The sequence below is a fragment of the Anopheles funestus genome, chromosome 3RL, assembly GCF_943734845.2.
Source record: "Anopheles funestus chromosome 3RL, idAnoFuneDA-416_04, whole genome shotgun sequence".
NCBI lineage: Eukaryota > Metazoa > Arthropoda > Insecta > Diptera > Culicidae > Anopheles > Anopheles funestus.
The window spans coordinates 39,756,984-39,776,721 of record NC_064599.1 but is presented as its reverse complement, the minus strand read 5'-3'; the positions used below and the strand labels follow the sequence as shown (position 1 = coordinate 39,776,721).

The window sequence follows — 19,738 nt, the reverse complement described above, 5'->3', positions numbered from 1 at the left end:
GATTCGTTCACTAACATCCCATTTGTGTTGTTTACGCTTTAGTGATTACAATTGAATTTGCACAATACAATTATGCTGTTGATTACTATCTGCAATTACAACATACCACGCGGTTCACTGAAAAGAAATGTATTTTTTGCACAATATTTACCATTTAAGTTACCCGCGATGGCAGATATTTTAGCATTATGAGGACACAATAATATTTTATTTGTTTGTTCTGTCAATTGATTGATTGTTGCTCTCAGTGAACGATAAAAATTGATATTGTTAGGTTTTTTAAAAGTAATTTCACTTAACATTTCATTTAGCAATAAATTCCGCATACATTTTCACATGTACAATATAATCTTTTTGATGATGAATACAAAGAAACGACAAATCAGGATAAAATAATCATTTACGGTGCATCAGAGACATGCCAATTTATAACTAAACCTAATGTTTTTTTTTATAGGGTTAACATATTTTCTTTTATACATATTACATGATCACAGCTTTAGCACTTTACTTGTTTAACTTTTAACATTTAATCGTTAAACCTGTGATTCAACTGTTTTTTATTATGTTTAACCAGATTTTGAGAAGATGTCTTACAGTGTGAAGGGTTTTTCTGTTGCTTACTCTCGAACAATTGCGTTTTACTGTTACTTCTTAAATGGATCTAAAATATTATAAAACTCGGTTTGGTAAAAATTGGTTTGCTACATAAAACTTTTTTAACATGAATCTCTTGAATGTGTTGATCGGCGTTCAAACCTACACCAAAAAAAGCTTTCTTAGAACAGGTTGTGTATTAAAGCTCTGGTTTGCTCACTCCGCTACTCAACGATTGAGGAAGGTCATCAAAATTCGCTGTTATTCCAACGGATGCTGCAAGGATGTCAGGTACTCACAACAAATGCAACTGGCTCTTGAGTGCTTGTGTAAGCGAAACTCAATTGAGAAAAGATTGAAGCAAGAGCCGAGTTAAGCTGTAGCAGAATCGGGAAACTTCGGTGAGAAGTTTGCAGCTTCTTTGCTCCCAAAATTTTTGGCCAAGTGCTAAAACAACATTGCAAGGACACACGGTGACAAGCAGGATCCTGCTCTGTGAGTGAGTTTCTGCTGGGAACCGTTACGTTGCGAGAGGAACAATGGTAAGAGATAATAAATAAACATCGCGAGAGCGGCTGAGAGCAGTTCCCGTGAGAACGTTTGTTGATCATTTTCCAGCGTTCGACAGAAAATTGGCAACGAAGTAATAAGGCGGCTAAGAAAACTACTCAGATGACAGCTATGGTTCAGTGTAGCGCTCGTAGTCGGCTGAAGTTGACATGTACGTTTGCCAGTAATGTACATTACGGTTGTGTCGAAAATGGCTTACCTGGTGTGTGGTGAGGATAGTTTAAAGCAAAAGGAAAAAATATAAAACGTACTGTGCTACACCAGCAATAGCAACAAAAAGTGATTAGTGAAATTCGAAAGGAATGTGAAAATTTTACATATTTCCCAATCGTGCTCAAGTGTCGAATAGTGAAACACTCGAGACCGTGCCACTGTTGGTGGTTAATCCAACGTTCGTTGCGGTGAGTGTTTCGAACCGTCTGTAGAGCAACGGGCGTGATGTACTCTTCGATACCTTATTGATTGAGTTATGTATGGATGTGACAGCATCAACAGCATCTTTGCTGCAATCGAATGACAGCAAGTTGTGGGAAGGGAATGCATCGCCATATTATCAACTAATGGATTACAGTGCCAGTGATTGAAGTAAGTGTAACTAAACGAAATCGGCGTTGAAAATCCACTACTCTAATGCTTACTGTGTAAGTATACGTATTAGTGATCTTTTCGAGGATGTGCATCTGTTTTCCAAAATGAATGGAAAAGCATGATTTGATTGTGCAGTTTACCAAAGCTTGTTAGAGTGTGTGGTGTTTTACATAGTTTAACAGTGTTAGAGAGTAAACAAAATTTTAAATAGGTAAGTTTATTATAGTACAAGTTTACACAATAAGTAAATTGATAAGAAGTTTTTATTTATTTGATCATGAATTTTACATACGTATTAAATTTACATGCTTATGAACGTCGCAGTATATCGCTAATCTTATTAGGTTAAATTAACTTAACAATTAACGCAATTTAGTTTTTATTTATCCGCCGGTTTTTTTCCTACCATTTTATCGACATTGGAGTCCTAAAGGAAAAAAAGATTATTCTCAATCCTGCAAAAACAAATTTAAAACAGCTAAGTATTTAAAGCTTATTACGTCACACGAAACATTGCCTACGAAATGAAGATGCATCAAAACGTATGAGGCTTCATTCATAAGCCCAACAATTTCAGAATATGTAAGATGTTTACATCAAAAGCTTCATGAAGCACTTATCTTCTAGGTTAACTTAATTTACCCACTAATGGTGTACGAAATGGCTCCAGAAGCATTGCATGCAAACGAGCACATTACTCAACGACTTGTATATGAGAAGCGCCAAACCATGGCTGACCTGACGCGTATCACATTAACGTAATTTTTAATGTCCATCATAACGGTCACTTACATTCGCTAGAGTTTCAACCTATAGCCAAAACCGTGGCAGACAAACCTATTTTCAACAAATGACGAATGGTAGCGAGAAACAAACGTCACGAGCGTAAACCACCAGCAAAAAAAAAATTCCCATACCTGAATCATGCTGAAATGTTTTTTGCGTTTCTTTTATCTAAAATTAAATCTGTTTTACTATAATAGCTTCTCACGGTTTTCATCATATTAAGCGAGAATGTATGTTGAAAAGCCAACCAAAAAAAGCAACGCGATGGAAATAGACTGATGGAAAATGGGATTCGGTTTGAATCGCATAAAACTGGAATGTGTGACCTTATCGAAGGAATGAGTCGCGGGTGATCTCAGTTTGGTCAAAATTTCTGTTTGCCCAGGGCCAATCGTGAACCTTTTTCCATATTGCCTTTTGTTTGCGTTGAGCTTGGACTATGGTTAAAAATAAACTACACTGTGAATCATTCACATGATTATAGTGGTTAAAAGAACTTACCATTGTTACATGAATAGAATATGTTTTCTCTACTTCCCAATACAGCTGCCGAGTTCTTTCACTATACCCCTTATCTGATTTTTACACTATCAGCATGCTTTTCCCACTAAAAGTTTGATAAAGCAAATCATTAGTTTTACTAGTGTGCTCTGAACGATGAATACATTTTCATGTGAATGTCATTGTTTATGCTCCATTGAATTGAGTATTTGAAATGGTTACGGCAAAGAGTGCATTGCTCTGAATAACCTAGCACACACTTCAATGCACAAGAGTTAGAGCGTGCTAATGCACTTTGAACTGCACCGAGTCCTAAAGAAATTCTATTTAGACAAAGTAAAATGAACTCTTTCATCTTCATTGATTAATAAAAGAGTTTATTATTGAGTGATTTGCCAATTTCTCCTTCAGTGTGTCTTAGTATCGAATGATTCAAATGGTGCTGACACAAGTAATGTAACAGTAAGTGTGCCATTTCTGAATGACATTTCTAGGATTCTAGGATTCTAATCTGAGCTTGACTTCTGAATTCTGATATTTGTGGATAACTCATCTACTTATTTGATTTAACTACGCATACATAGTGTTACCGTTAGTCCACATATTGATAACAACAAATACGGAAACGATTAATATCTTATTTATTTGATTCAGTAAGAGAAGTAAGAGAAACATTTCAATCACCACTCAACAATAAATGTGCTACATACCAACAAAAGACATTCATTAGTAGGAAATACAAAATGACGTTCATTCAGGTCGAAGAAGCATTACTTGTTGCTGGGTATACATGTGCAAACTTTTAAATTGAGGCTATTGTAAGAATCAATTGAATATAGAACATTCTTCAGAATATCTTTCTGAAGTCTGGAAGTTTTGCAAGCCAAAATCGATCCAAATCCAAAGTTTTCTCAACTTATTTATTTGCAAATTTGTAAAACATAAAAATGTTGAACAAAAAATTGATTTCCATAAAATGAAGCCATAGATTTCTCACCTTAGAACATTCCCGTTCATTAGGTAAATAATTTAGCAAATGGTGCATATTTTATTTTTAAATCAATATATACAATGATCTTATATGATATACGATATAACATCTTCCTCGAAGATCAAAACGATATAACTATGTGAAAAAAAATAATTCAAGCATCTATGGCTAACAAAATGCAATACAAATAGTAAATCATTCCTGTGTGGAAATACACATGTACAACATTTAAGGACGACTTTCGGTAAACAAGGTTCTGCATACCTTTTCCCGGAATGCATTGAACGCCCGTCTTTACACTAAATTTCCAGTGCTTGAAGCGCCCGTTGCCAATGCGTGCAGGGAAATTATATACCTATTTTTTAATTGATTTTAAATACCAATGAATTCTCAAAATAGGAAACATTTTCCTTTATAAGTCCGCCATCAAGCCATTGCAAGTTTCAAAACCCGGTTCTTGAAGGCGACTGTTATCGTAATGATATGTTTTTACATTCTTGTTTTCCGGTCATGTTTAACAAAATACCAAAGAGTACTGCAAAACTTGTTTTACAATGCTTCGAGGAAAGCCCTATAACAGTCATTCCAAAGTTATTTTGGCTCGCAGCTCCGTTTGCAATGAAGAATGGTTTTTGCGAGGTGGGATTCATGTAGGTATAGATCAAATTGTTAAAATAGCTGGAGTCAGATTGTTTGAACTTCGTGGAACTCTCGATTATACGCTTGATCAACTCCTATTCTCAGATACAAAATGGGTGAGACTGAGTGAAAGGAAGAGTAGAGGGTGGGATAATAGACCCCACATTTCCAATTCTTCGAGATACATCGTCAAAACTCCCATCGTCAACTCTTCATACTCAATGACTTCGCGTGACGTGTGAGTGTGATCTATGATAATGTTTTTTGTGGGTTTTTAAATATCTTTTTTACATGCTGTTGAGTACACTTTTGTAGTACACTTTTGCATTAAAACATTGCTTACCCAATAATTATGGAGCTGTCATTGACATTCTTGCTTTACTATAAATTATATGTTTTATATGACGGATTTTATCTTTTTATTTTTTATCTTCGATTTTAAGTAGATTTTATCTTTTTCCCTCGAAATAAAGTCACAACAGTTGAACCAGTGCTCTACTGGAACTAGTGCTTTTTAAAAACTAGAAGTCTTATCAGAAGAAAAAAGCTATTCAATTAATTATTATCAATAATCGGAATACATAAATAATAAATTATTTAATAATTTTATACACCCAAAATATTTTTATTCACGAAAATTTTTAACAACTCCCTAAACTCTTTTTTTTCAACAAGTGTTGATTTTTTCAGTACTTTTATTTTTACTCAATGTCATAAAGCTAAAGCAAGTACGTATGACTTTCGCCTTCGATGGCGCACGTACGCTGTTGTTCGTGCGTATTCTAATTATTCATTGCTACGATCACTTGACACGGGCAGCGATCGGAAACCGTTTTCACCAACGAACCGATACAATTCAATTCCGATGCAAAACACTAAATCTTTGATAGTGTCGTTACAATCATCTTCCACCCTGTTGATCACATCCAGTGCGTATCGGAAGCCGCCCGGATTGCTTTCCGTTACATTCGTTGACAACCTTGTTGTTTGACATTGTGCCCAAAACGAGCAACGATGTTCTGAGCCCTAGGTTACGATCGGCTCACAAATCATAAAACGTTCCACTCGCTGCCTTTTCCGCTCCACGGCCTACGGACATCACTGACGTGAACAAGGTTGTGCAGCAGCTTTCCATCGGCCCATATACAGCCACACGCGCTTCCAGTCGTCTCAACAACCGTTCCCATTTTATCGGTATTCGGGTTTCAGTGAATTTTATAGACCTATCTTATTGCTAGCTAGAGGAGGAAAAAAAGAAGGAAAGCTGAAAGGAACCGCGAGATGGCAAACATCAGCGACGGCCTTTTTGACGCAAGCGAGACAAAAATACTTCTCTACTGATAAACGCATTAGGATATAAAGGATCGTCCAAGCGTACGAAAACAACGATGTAAAAAAATGAAATAAAAAAAAAGAAGAACAAATGTAACATATCGATTTCCGTGCGCCAATAAATTTCCGGCCAGCCCGATCCACGGAAGATAATAACGCGAAGGCATCCGGGAAAATCCGTCCGGTGGAGCAATTGAAGAGCAAGAGCACTTGTACGCGGCAAAACGCTTTATTTATCGAGCTGTTGCCGAGCACATTGCTATTTATTGGTACCGTCGGTAACGGGCGCATGGCAAACGCTACGAGATACATTGTCGAAACAGATCGGACCGTTCTAGTGCCGCGGGTGTGCGCGTAGCACAATCGTAGACGCCGGTGATGCAATAGGACACAGCGAACAGGAAACTGACAACCGAACTGCCATTGTCGGGGCGGTGCCGATACGTTGTTCGAAACGTTCGGAATATCCTTCACCAACCTTTACACCCGACGTTACACGCTCTCAAATGGTCCGGAAGGCGACAAAGTGGCGACCAACTCAATTACTCGATGTACATCAATGAGATATCCGGCTTTGATAGGCAAAACGTGGTACGGCAAGCGGTATTGTGTCTTTATTCCACTCAGCATCGGCACACTTGTAACAAGCTGCGGATAGATGAGCTTTCGGTGGTAGCTTTGAGGTTTTCATTGGTGCCGGATCTGATTGTTGTTTTTGTCTCTCTCTTTTTTTGTGCAAGTCAGCTTTTCGTTCTTCAAAATTGTTTGTTCACTCGATTTGATTTCCTCCATGTGGCATGAATCGGGAGTTTTTTTTTGTTTTGTTTTGGTGAGGTAAACATGTTTGGCTCAAAAGCACATCCCACGCTCGCTAGATGTAAAATGGAATTGCACATTTAAGTGTTTAGAACACTTTCGACGTAAATATGTTTGATTGATTTCGAGCGATCGTACGATTTGCGTAACACTGGTTTCTTTTATTGTACATAGCATAAGGGAATGTTTGAAAATACGAGACAATTTGTAAAATAAACAAACACAAAACCAACTAGTTCGGTTCGGGAAGCTGGCAAAGAAACATATTTCTTTCAACAATTTTCTAAACACAAACAACCATCATCATCGATTCACCTTCTGCACAAAAGCCCAATCGGGTCAAAGAATCTTCTATTCCCAATTTTCACACGATAGGTGCTAAAATAGGTGCCCAGAGCATTCCCGTTTGCCGCACAATAATTTGATCACTATCTGCCGGCAAAGAACGAGGAAAGGTTCAACCAGTAAAGCTAAATGACGCTTGGCCAGAATGTTTTCGGTGCCAAATAGCGGTACCATGTAGGGAAGGCTATGGAAAGAAAACTGTCGACCTGAAAGCTGAAAATAGATTATTGAATAGTGTCTCCGTTTTGGCATCTTTTTTTGCTGCTATTTTCATTTTACTCGTTTGTAGCTTCGACTTTTTCGTTTGAAGCTTTCGTTTATGTTGATGTGGTCTAATTGTTTTCATGAGGAAGAAATGTTTACGTTTCTCGTAGGTAAGAAACGTTTGTGATATTGTATCTTTTTAGTAGGTTTTATTTCATTGTTAAATAGTTCAAAGCGATGAAAATATTTTTCTTTTAAAACTTGAACTAAATTTCAAGTAGCTAATTGTGGTATATTTTGATGATAAGTTACATTTAAGCTACATAAGTTACGCAAAACTTTCATTTTCCATGTATGTATTGTCTTTCGCAGATAATAGTGTAGCATCGTACCGGCTTTCACGTGATGGCTAAAAGAAATGCCGACAACTAATCATCATACACAATTGGGCCCCATTCAGAATGGCACCGGCAACCCATAGTAACCTTTCCGGCACAACAACTAAATGCAAAGGATCCGTAATAGCCAGTGGTGCACACCGAAAATGCACATAGAAAATGTTCTACGAGCGTCATGTATCATTTGGGGTATGTACCATCACTTTATTTACATGACAATTTAGACTACTAAAATAAAAAGTTTACTTTTAGTATCTATATTTGAAGTTATACGGCAGACATACGATATTGAATAATAATTAATAATGAATAAAAATATTTAAAAGTGATGTGATGTGAGTTATACGTTGATAATATTAAAATTTTCATACGAACATAGAAATGTACCTAAATAACTAAAACTCGTCTGGAATTCTTACAAATTATAAGCGCCTCAACTGACCTTGCCCTCTGTTTTAGTAGTCCTCTGAACCTCTTACGGTTGAACACCGTCATCAGCTGATGTCGTATTCACCTTCACCTTCACCCCATTTGGACCTAACATACCTCTACTCCCCATGTGGACTACGGTCTCCATTTTCGGTCCACACATATATAGGGGCCAAAATCCTTTTATGTATTTTCCTCTCGAATGCGACTAAGAAGCATTCATCAGCGTCCGGTTGAGTTCATGTGTTTTTATAATGAATTTCATATTTCAAGTCACGCAAATTGTAGAAAATAAATTTTAATACAACTAACACATCCATTCGTAGTGAAGATTGAAATGTTTAACCACTATTCTTCGATTGAAACCCTTGTTGTCTGAAAACTTCTGGTTGAAAATTTAAAATGCATGTGACCTGTAATGAGGTGGTTTCGTACTTAGTGGAAGGTAGGTCTGAATTTTATCTTCTTGGCCTAACGACCTAATGATCCAATTCTATAAATGACTTAGGCAACTCAGTTCATTTTTAAGCAGTTGAATATGATGAAATATGTTTTGGTTTTTGAAGCACACCTTTTTAAACTCATTTTCTCCAATAACTAGCAAAACGGAGCAAACGGACGGATGATGGGTAGAAATCAATAATAGCTAAAAAGCTATATGGCAAATAAATTTCATTCTTAAAAGAACAATATTAAAAATGGAATGAACAGAAAGGGAACTGAACCTGTTAGATTAAACGGTGTCTTTTTTTATTCGTGTAGAACGGCATGGCCGTATTGATAACGGTGCCATTTATTTAAAAAGAAATATGATCATTTAAAACTAGGTAATTTAATGATTGTTTAAGTTAAAAAATATCTTGGTGTAAAATAGTAGAACGAACTATTTTTCTTTACAAAACAAAAACCAAATAACTAAACTTCGATCTCAAACGAATTTCAAAATCAATAAAATCGATAAAAACCCTGAAGCGTTATAATACAATAAATATCATTTTCTATAAAAGCCACACAAAAAATCAAATTTAGTGCTTAGGTTTGTGTGGTTGTTTGCTAAATTTCAATTACTGTGACATTTTACATATTTGATACATTTTGTTGTACATAACAAACACAGAGAAATCATGCATTGGAGCAATCCTTTCATTTTAGATACCAGTATCTCCACAAAACAAACCAAACAATGAATTCGGATGATAAACATGATCGTTTTCTTCTCAAAGTGATGAAATAGAGATAAAGAAAGAGAGAGAGAGAGAGAGAGACACAGCCAAACGACAACCACAATGTTGCAGCAGAAAATAAATGGCAAAACATTTCTTGTACCAAACGTTCACGCGACGATATTCTTATCTTTTGAAGTGAGTGTATTGCTCATTTAAACATCCCGTACGTTTTGTCTGTCTGCACCTGAATCCGTTAAAAGTGGTACTGAATTTTCATAAGATTGCTCCGAAAGCATTTGTTTATTCCGATCAACGTTCAAAAAGCATGTACCCAGCCCATGCACAACCTACGTAACGAATGCCTGTTTTTTGTGCGTTTCGTTTTGTTTTGCCCAATGGTAAATGTGAGGTGAACAGTGTGTTTACGAGACGATTCCATCAAATGTTGCCTTCTAACGTGCTGTTTATTCAATATGTTCATTCTTCTTTTTGTGTTGTTTGCCCAAGTCTGTATCATGTTGCGCACCACGCGTACTCGATGGATGCCTATCGCTTATAGAATATTCATATATTTTCTCTGTTTCAACGTGTGGCTTCCTTTTTGTTTCATACCGATCTTCTTCCACCTTCTCCCAGTTTCTGTCAGCTCGAACATTATAATGACCGCCACGACCGAGGAGTCGTCCGATGCCTTGCAACCGTACTTTGACTTTGACGTGCCGCGCAATCTCACCGTAACCGTGGGCCAGACTGGTTTCCTGCACTGCCGGGTCGAGCGTCTAGGCGATCAGGATGTGAGTATTTTCTACCGCATGGGTTCTCTCACTCTCGGCGTACCTTTCGCTGCGTCTATGTGTGTAATTTCCAATACCTTGAAAATCGATTCTCGCACCACATTGAAATCGTTAAACGAAGTTAAATTAATTTTGAGAAAATACTGCATGAACGTGCCACAATCAAGCGTATCGTGCAGCATGATTTCGATGTATGGAGTAACGTGTACCATCGCTTCAACATCAATCCAATAAGTGTTCATCCGGTATATTTGTGTTAAAACAGGGCACAAAAAACAGTGCAAAAATATATATATATATTCAATCACAATATAAAACCTCGCATGCATTCGTTATTTCGTAAAAAGAAATATTGTTTCTGGCGTTTCTTTTTTCACCCCAAACTGTAATCAATTCGAATGTTGCTGTTAGTGGATTTTTATGTTGCTTTTTTGCTGGTGGCCGTGATTAGAACCTCCGAGCGTTGTAATTGAATTACACAACATCAATCTACCACTGTTGGGTAGCGTTAATTAAAAAGCCCACGACTAAATTGATCGATTTTAATGGTTTACAGGTTGCGTGGATACGACAGCGTGATCTGCATATACTTACGATGGGATCATCCACCTACACCTCGGACCAACGATTTCAGGTACGTTTTATGGCAATTAAACAACCGAAACGAAGCAAAAAAACACAAAAGCAAAAAACACGTATTTGCTCGCCGACCACATCAATGTTAGTTCCATAACACGAGAGAAAAAAATCTCCCATTGCTGGCAGGTGCTGGTGTGGAATTCAATCAATTAGAGCACCATACGACGAAGTTTAAGTGGGGTTTGACGTGTTTTCTTTCGCTTTTCTCATACGCTGCAGGTGATACGGCCGGAAGGTTCCGTCAACTGGACGCTGCAAATAAAATATCCCCAGACACGTGACTCGGGCGTGTACGAGTGCCAAATCAACACCGAGCCGAAAATGTCCCTGTCATATGTGTTGAATGTAATTGGTGAGTTTACAACAACCCGACGGTAGGTGGGTTGATCCTCTGCTATGCTGCCATGAAGCACTCTTTTGCTCGTAATTGGTCAAAGAAGCATAATGCTTAGAAAGGATCAAAATGGTAACCTCTCTCACCTTCCTTCCGCTCCTTCCCCATCATAAAACCCGTCCCTGTGTATTACGGCCCCCAAAAAGTCATCGCGCGAAAGCACCCTGGGAAAACTTTTTCGAGGTGATGCATTTCCGACTAAAAGTGGTGCAAAAGTTTGCAGAATAAATCACCTAATTTAATTTAAAAACTCACCCAACCATGAAATAAACAAGCCAAGCACGAAAAAAAAGACCGGCAAAGGCTTCAGCCATCACACTATCAAACACACGAACACAAACACTCTAAGCTGAACAGAAGAAACACATTGCGTCTGGATGCTGGACGGGTTGGAGTTTTCATGAGAAGCATGAATTGGTATGCGTGTGTGTGTAGGTGTAGGTGTACCCGGTTTAGCTCAAAACCACAAGGCGTAATTGGCCTTGTCGTGTTTGGCTTCTTTCCCTTTTTGTGCTCTACGTTCAGACGTAAATTTAATAACTTTGTCCTTCGGCCACCCCAACTTCCCTGTACTTGCATGGGGATGGGACATTGGGGATGGGAAACAGTCAAACGGAATCAGCCGTGTGCACCAAGCAGAGGTACACCTTCATCATCGTTCACAAACGCATACATACCGAAGGTTACCGAAACCTTTTAAGGCGTTCGTACGCTGCCGTAACGTCTCTTCTGGCATTCGTGTTACATTAAAATGCCTTCACAATCTTCACAATGTACCTGTGTTGGGTTTTGTATGACTGAAAAGGATGATGTAATTTCGCCTGAACTTAGACCATGTTGCAGAGAAGCTGTAACGGAAACTATACATTGTTTTAACATTATTTAAAGACATGTGCCCTTCCAGCAATACATTGTTCAACAGTCACATTTATGGAGTTTTTAATAACCCTTACGGGGTTACGCTTTACTATTTCATTAAAATGCACAACGATCGTTCCTTTCCAGCCCGTTCATTACACCTCAATATCAGCAAAAGCTTTGTTTTGTGAATTAATTTCGAAGCTCCTCATTACGTATTATGCGGGTAGGTGTAAATGGACAGAATTAAATTGTTGATAACAAACTTGAAACAGTACAACAACCAAAGAACAGAGAGAAAAAAAAATATCCAAAATCAAAATAACCTAATCATTTCAACGCTTGTGATCGCACTCGGATGGGCCGTTTTATGTGCCGGCGATGCTTTGCCGACCCGCATTAATGTCACCCATGCTGATCTGTGCATAAAAGTTTAATCATTACCACGCAGAACCGTACCTTGGGGCACTGGTACACTGATTGGCTAAATGGGCAAGACACTCAGCAGTGCAGTGCTCGTTTCTGCCTTCTTCCCATTCAACCCAACGCCAAGGTACTTGGAGGGGTGCCATTCTACCGGCCAGGTGTACCCAAACACATCGTTCGTCTCTTCTTCTTCGGGCTCGCATCTGCAAGCTCAGTAATGAGTGCTCCGGTTGGGCAGCTTTCAGAGAAATGATTTCAGTACGCTTCACCTCCAGGCAGGCTACAAATGAAAGCCCCGATAAGCCACGCTAGGGTTAGCTACTCGGTATATGGCTGTGTGTGAGTGGATTATACGGCTCCATACAGTCCGGAGTCTGGCAATGGAAAGGGGTTTTACTTTCGCCGAGATCCGTGCCGGAGCGGATGGGTTAATTGATTTTCCGACCATTGTAATACGCTCCGTCGGTGACCGTTCGCTATCGCGTTACCCTCATTTGCGTCCGGAGGCGTCGAAATGTGGTGTTAAATTTGATGTAGGTCGGTGTTGATAACATGCTTATAGACACACCATCCCATCATTCATCAAAAAACGAAGCACCAAACCAAAACCGTATGCTTCTAGTGTGTTGCTTTGACAACTAATGGTCGGTTCGAATACCCCGTCCAGTAGGCAAATGAACATGTTTACCGTTGGCGGTCGCACCACACGTCCCAGTCGACCACGTCAGATGTCAATTTTTGGGGAGGAAAGGACAGTCGGGAAAACAATTTGTTTGTTTATGGCTTTAGTTTTTCTCACGCTTCATGAATTTTTACCGAAAACGGAGAAACCGGCAAACAGGAGAGAACAAAAAAATCATTGGAAAACTTGCACGCAGGACGCGGGTAGCAAACCGCACCCTTGGCAGGCACGACAAACAACACGACCCAAAAACAACATCACGACAAACACTAAACTTTCTCCGATTTTGGGCCATAAGTATACACGGCCATTGCTGTCATCTGCCTAAATGGTTTTCCCCCCATCATAAACGCACAGTCTGTGCCGTTCCGTCGGTCGAACTTTCATTTAAATATTTGCCCAAGGGGGTATCCGACATCTCGCTTGTCGCACAGTTTATGTTTCCAGCGTGGCACTGCATCCAGCGGGAACTCTCCAACAGTCCAGCATATTATCTTTCCCGACGAACCGTCTTTTTTTTGGAGCAGTCTGTGAGACGAAGACGATGCCTTTTCTTGCACTTTTGCCTGCATACAAAACTGTGCCAGTTTGGTGGTGAACAGATAAAAAAAATACACACACACACAACTCGGTTTATACGAAAAAAAAACACACACACACACACACCCATAACGCTAGTTTGTCGGAAACGAACTTTTCTTGATGCGAAATCTCTCTTCCGGTGTATGGTTCCCCGTATGCCGGGGAGCAACACTGGCACAACTTTTGCTGCGTTTGGCGTTTTGCAAAACGTTATTCGAACGCAATTTCACTTCACCATTTATCCAGCAAGTGAGATAGAAAAGTCAACACATTTCTGTTGATGTTGGTCGAGTTTTTCTCTTTCGGTGTTTCTTTTTGCTTGTTTTTGTTAAGTGTATATACCCATACCAAGAGGAACTGACGGGGGCTTTTTTTGAGTGTGTTCTTCACTGGTTGCTTTATTCGGTGTCAGAGCTGGAAAAGTGTTTATTTAAATTTGGAAAATGATTTCATTCGAGAACTAACGGAGCGGTGTGTATTTTTTTTTATTGTTGCCTTTTGTTGAGCGACAGGCGAAAGAAGCAACTGCCCTGGATGTGAACGCAACGCAGTTTCGTTTACTTTATACTGTGTTGAACTCTTCCGGGTTGGTGAGTTTCCATCTGGCAAATGCTCATCGGGAATTTGCTTTACAAACAACAGAGGAAGCTTGCATATACGATAAGCGAACATGAATGAAATTCGGATAAATTAACTCTTAAAGGCATCGAATGGTGTGGAGTTTCAACGATACATGGTGTAAGGCTTTATCCGGATAGTTTATCAACCTCAAATTGTTTATTTCTTGCTAAGAAAAAAAAACAATTTTTTCCACATTTTTTTAAAAGCTTATGCTATACTTCACGAGATAACTTTCCCTTTATTTAGAGTTACGCGCACGGATACTAGGACCGTCGGATATATTCGTCAAGTCTGGCAGCGAAATAACGATGGTTTGCATCATCCAGCAGGGACCACACGAGCTGGGCACGGTGTTCTGGTACAAGGGTAGGTACATCCCATGCCCCAATGATGGGTCCATGTCCGCCAACATGTCTTTAATTTCTTTCTTCTTCCCCACACACACTCACACACATACAATGACGGCCGTTCTTCACAGGAAATACGCTGGTGGAACCGCTCGCACAGGAAAACGACATCCATTCGGGCGATCGTGGACGGATCACCATCGAAACAGATTGGACAGATGCCCTGACATCTAGGTAATAATAAAAGTGTAGCCAAGTGAAATAATTGAGCAAGAAACATATATCTTTCTCTCTCACACAAACACGTCGTCTCGGTCTCTCGGTTCGGGAAGGTTTCGTCATGAACAGTGATAGAAATTGTCACAAATTGTAAACGGGAGTAGAAAGTGTCTTCCGGCTAAGGATGTGATTGAATTTGAGGTCAATTCGCTAGACAGCTTTAGAGAAATTGTCTTCGTATCTGTTTCCTGGAAAAACCAACTGGCAAGAGATGATTCGGCAATGCAGTGCAATAAAGCTCACTTTTACACCACTTTCAGATTGTTTCTAGGTCGAGTATCACCCAGGGAATCCATTCCTTGTTACAGAGAGCCCACATACTCCAGATGAGATTTAATCCACAGCTTTCACTGCACTAGTCTGCGAGGTAAAGCACAAGACCAAAAGCTCGTCTTGCCTCATGCAAGCTATTGGATAAATAAAAGCAATCGAGAGTAAAGCTTCCGTTCAAGTTATGTTAAACAAATTACAACTCAAATTAATTAGTTTACTTTCATGACTTTCAATGAAGATTTAGAGCATGAGTTAAAATTAACTTTATATGAAAGCTTCAAACATTCATTCTAATTTTCTTCTCCATCATGAGAAGAATTTGAAATAAGTACTTGGAGTTTAAATAGCAAACATTTCCTTCGCTGCAACTCAATACCGAATCTCCCTTTAAGGAAGAATTCACCAATTATTATCCATGATGTACCTCGCCAGCTACTGAAATACAATACAAAGGAAACTATATCATAAAAATACCCACCCGAAAGCATTATTCCGGACGTTTCTGTACGGCAGCAAAAGCAATTACGACCACCCCTTCACGTCCCGGTTTTCCGTTGGGGATGGGATGCAATTGCTTGCAATTGAAGCTTGCAAAACTTCACAGAAACAAAACCCCGTACAGTTCAAACGTTACCCAACCATTTCTACTGTTGTTTTCCGGCTGCGCTCCAAGCCGGAATGTCTTTCCGTAAGGATGGAAATCGGCACGGCAAAGCTCGTTTTGTAAGGCGCTCCTTTAACTTTATGCATCACGCAACGATGCATTCTTCCAGAAGGTGTTGCAGTGCTACACACCGCCCATGCTCCCACGACTGCAATGGCCTCCGTATGCATCCAACCGGAAGCGCAATGTGGGTTTTTCGAGGAACAGTGAATTTGTCGGAAGGAAAAAGAGAAAGGTTTTATACCAGCAGAATTAGAGGTTTATGCAGACAAGCAAGCAGGCAGCAAAATCTGTGGGTGTTAGCACAGAGCGATGGGTGAAGTGTACCGTAATATACATGAATATGCAAATATCAACCCGGCAAAGGTAACCCAGTACAAGGTAACCAGACAATTGCATACCCACCTTTTTTGACGGAACCAATCCCACCCGTACCGAGGACCGAAACGACGAATGGTGACGCGGGCGGTGAATATGTTCCGAATTGCGGTTTTCGGTGATAGCTTTGGTTGTTAATCTGAATTCTTCCCCCTTTTTCCTCCCCCCCACACTCTCGCTGCCCGGGATGGAACCGGTATCATACGGCATCGTTGCTGGTCAACCAACATGGCGCACGTTGCTCGTTGGACTCCCTTACTGTGGTTACTTCTTATGGCCTGGTTTGTTACGTTGGTGCACCGGATTGCAGATTAAAGATAAAACGGGCCGTGCAGGGCGATACCGGCAACTACACCTGTGTACCGACGATGGCCCGCTCTGCAAGCGTCTATGCTCATGTAATTAGTGGTAAGTTATGGTTGACTTGAGTCAACATTCGAATTCGTATGTCGGGCAGGTTCAAACACGGAACGGACACAAACCCAAAGTGGTAATGCTTAACCACTAGCTAGTGGTGTGGAAAATGAGTGGACAAAAAAAACAACAAAAGCACATATAAACACACACAAATACACACCAGAAGCAGCACCAGCAATTCTCACTGAAATGTGTGTAAAGCAGCGTCATAATGCGATGATATGTGTAAGAGAATGGGCCTTAGGATGGGCAAAAGAAACAAAGAAAACTCCTGGATAAGTGTGCAGGCACGTAGCAGCCTCGGTCCGTGTTTCGTTCTGATGGTTGGGAAATTTTCTTTTTTGTGTTTCGTATATTTTCTTCTTAAATTTCTTATTCTCCATATGCTCTCGATGCTCATTCCTACCGTGCAAGGCACCAGTTGGAGTTAATTCTCCAAATAGCATCGTCTCATTTACATAAGGGTCGTTTTCTTGCCCGGTACATGCAGCATGCTGGATTATTGACGGCAGAGACGGTTGGGTTGTTTTTAAGCGCCTGGGATTACACACGTATCAACGTACACTCCTGTCGCCTTTTGCTCTGGGTGAGCCAACATCACCGTACAGGCCAAAAATTCAAACCAAGCCAAAACATTTCCAGCATGTAAAATTCGATTTATTTCCCTTTTTTTGGGAGAGCCAGTCCTTGTTTGAGGGACTATTTTATGTGGCACGCATGTTACGTATGCATCGTAATTCTGAGTACGATAAAGGTCGTACTTCCGAATGCATGATTGTTTGTTACGGCGTGGTTCGTGTATTGCATCTATGTTGCTGCATAGAAGATCATCTTCCGAGTAAAGATTAAGCATAATTTAAGCTTAACGATATAAATTTTTCGTTTTTTTCTGTTCCATTTTTAGCATTCAAGACGGCCGTTGGTCGATATCATTACTTGTATCAAGATTTTCTAAAGCCTTAGTCTTATCAATTGTTTATGAGTTGATGATTTCAATGAGGGTTTAAATATTCGCTCTGCAGTTTCAAATATAATCCTACAATAGTTTTGGTTGTTATTTCTAAATTTCTGTTCCATTTTCTTTGTAAAGCACTAAAGCTCCTGCTGTCCCAAAAACAAAGCAGCAAACCGCTGTGTTTTGCCAAAATTTAGAGATCGTTTAGTTTTGCACACCCCAAAACAACCAAAAACCAACTTATGAATAAATCTGTCGCTTGTAAGTCTTTACGACCGTGATGTAAACAAGGGGCGCGTGTGAAAAACAAAAATGGAACAATTCCCTATTCCCTTTCATCATCCTTTTTCGTTGCAGGCGAACATCCAGCAGCAATGCAGCACAATGGAGCTCCAACCGTTAGCCAACCACCGGTACGGCACAGCATGTGCATGCTATTATTGTTGCACCTGGCCACACTGCTGTACCTGCTGCTGGGGGGCACCCATCGTTTCGGTGGACACAGCATCAGCCAGCGGCAACCGACCCATCGTTGGGCCCACGGCAAAAGCTCACCTGCAGCAGTGGAACGGTGTGGTGCGATGGTTTTACCAACCCAGCCCAGCTAGCAGAAAGTTTCACAGTTTGGCATACCGGGCCACCGAATGGAATTTCGCACGTATGATGATACACCACCCGCCCGGACACTGCATGTCCACACGTGGCCAGTGAATTTCCCCGGATAAATCTCCCGCAGTTTGGGGAAATTTATTGTTTCATTTGCTGCAAAACGGCTTTTCCTCCCGATTTTCCTGTGCATCTACTACCCCCTTTCTATAGTCCATGCAAAACCGAGTGCATATGGATGGCTGCATGTTTGAGTGTAGCACCCGGTAGGGGGAGAAAGAGAAAGAGAGAGAGAGAAAAGAACCGAATAAGGACACAAAAAAATGAACAAAACTTGAACAGACAAATCGAAAATATCTTCATTCATAGTGAGAATTCTGATTCATCATACATTCCAGAAAGGGTAGTGCAGCACACTATTGCCAACAGAGACACACATTCGCATTTATATATATATATATGCATGCACACACTCACAGCGAATGATTCGGTAATACGAACGAGAACAAATCAACCGAGAATAGTCAACGACAAGCCTGGATTAAATTTTCTTCTTCCACTTTTACCAGGGGTGGTAGAATATAATACTTCAGCATTGGGATACGCCAACGGGGAACATTCGCACGTATGGAAACTGATTGTTGCGATCAAAACAGCTGAAACGTATCGGTGGCCCGGTAGGGGACTGCATTTTCTTTATCCTGCATCCAGGGTACGTTTCCAATCGATCGCCATATACTGTACGAATTGAATGATTCGATTGGGAAGACGGACAGATTCCTTCGTGCTGCGTCCGCAGCACCGTATGTGGCGGTGGTGTTTCTTAGATGAAAGAAACACCAAACGTGCGCTAGGTAGACAAAAGAGGACAATTTCATTTCAAACTATGTATACAACAACAACAAAAAAACAAAACAATTTAGATGGAGTTTCCCATTTGATGAAATAAACACATTTGAAACGCAAATCGTGCCAAACACTTGTTCGCATATCAATTTAAATGTCACCAAGAAAGAACGAAAGAAATCTTCCTTCCTGCAAGCCAAGGAAACAATCACGTAGAACGATGAGCAAAATTTATTAAACAACTTACGAACCTGTTGCTAAGCTTACGGGATTATTTGGAAATGTAATGCCGCTAATCGAAATCAGCCTCCACTAGACGTTGATGTTCAAAGTGGGCTAGTTTCCCGTCCAAAAGTCATCCTGCGCCCCTAACAAAAGGTCTCAAAACTGTTGATCGGACCGATCACAGCCCAGCTAGGCAAACTTGTCCGTGTCGAGACAAATTACTATTGCGTTAAGTTTTCACGTGTAACGAGAAAGTTATGACCGTAAGCACCATGTAGTAGTGAAAGTGTTAATTAATTTGACATAATATCACCTGGTCCGCCTCGTGGGGATCACTCACCGGAGTTAGGATAATCTTTCGACGAGCCATAACTTTGAGCAAACCGGCAT

General features: G+C 40.0%; 1 protein-coding gene across 2 annotated transcripts; it reads left to right on the top strand.

Annotated features, from left to right (window-relative positions):
- Nucleotides 1-408: 408 nt before the first annotated feature.
- On the top strand, nucleotides 409-19,256 carry LOC125768886 (zwei Ig domain protein zig-8-like). 2 transcript variants are annotated; one of them, XM_049437183.1, is made up of 9 exons: nucleotides 409-1,966; nucleotides 7,742-7,956; nucleotides 9,999-10,156; nucleotides 10,713-10,790; nucleotides 11,015-11,147; nucleotides 14,605-14,724; nucleotides 14,837-14,939; nucleotides 16,610-16,707; nucleotides 18,029-19,256. In XM_049437183.1, the coding sequence occupies exons 2-9, from the start codon at nucleotides 7,875-7,877 to the stop codon at nucleotides 18,277-18,279; spliced, it is 1,023 nt and encodes a 340-aa protein (XP_049293140.1). In that variant the 5' UTR covers nucleotides 409-1,966; nucleotides 7,742-7,874; the 3' UTR covers nucleotides 18,280-19,256. The 2 variants fall into 2 exon arrangements, with proteins under 2 accessions (XP_049293140.1, XP_049293141.1); XM_049437184.1 differs by lacking the exon at nucleotides 409-1,966 and having other exon boundaries at nucleotides 7,597-7,956.
- The last annotated feature ends 482 nt before the right edge of the window (nucleotides 19,257-19,738 follow it).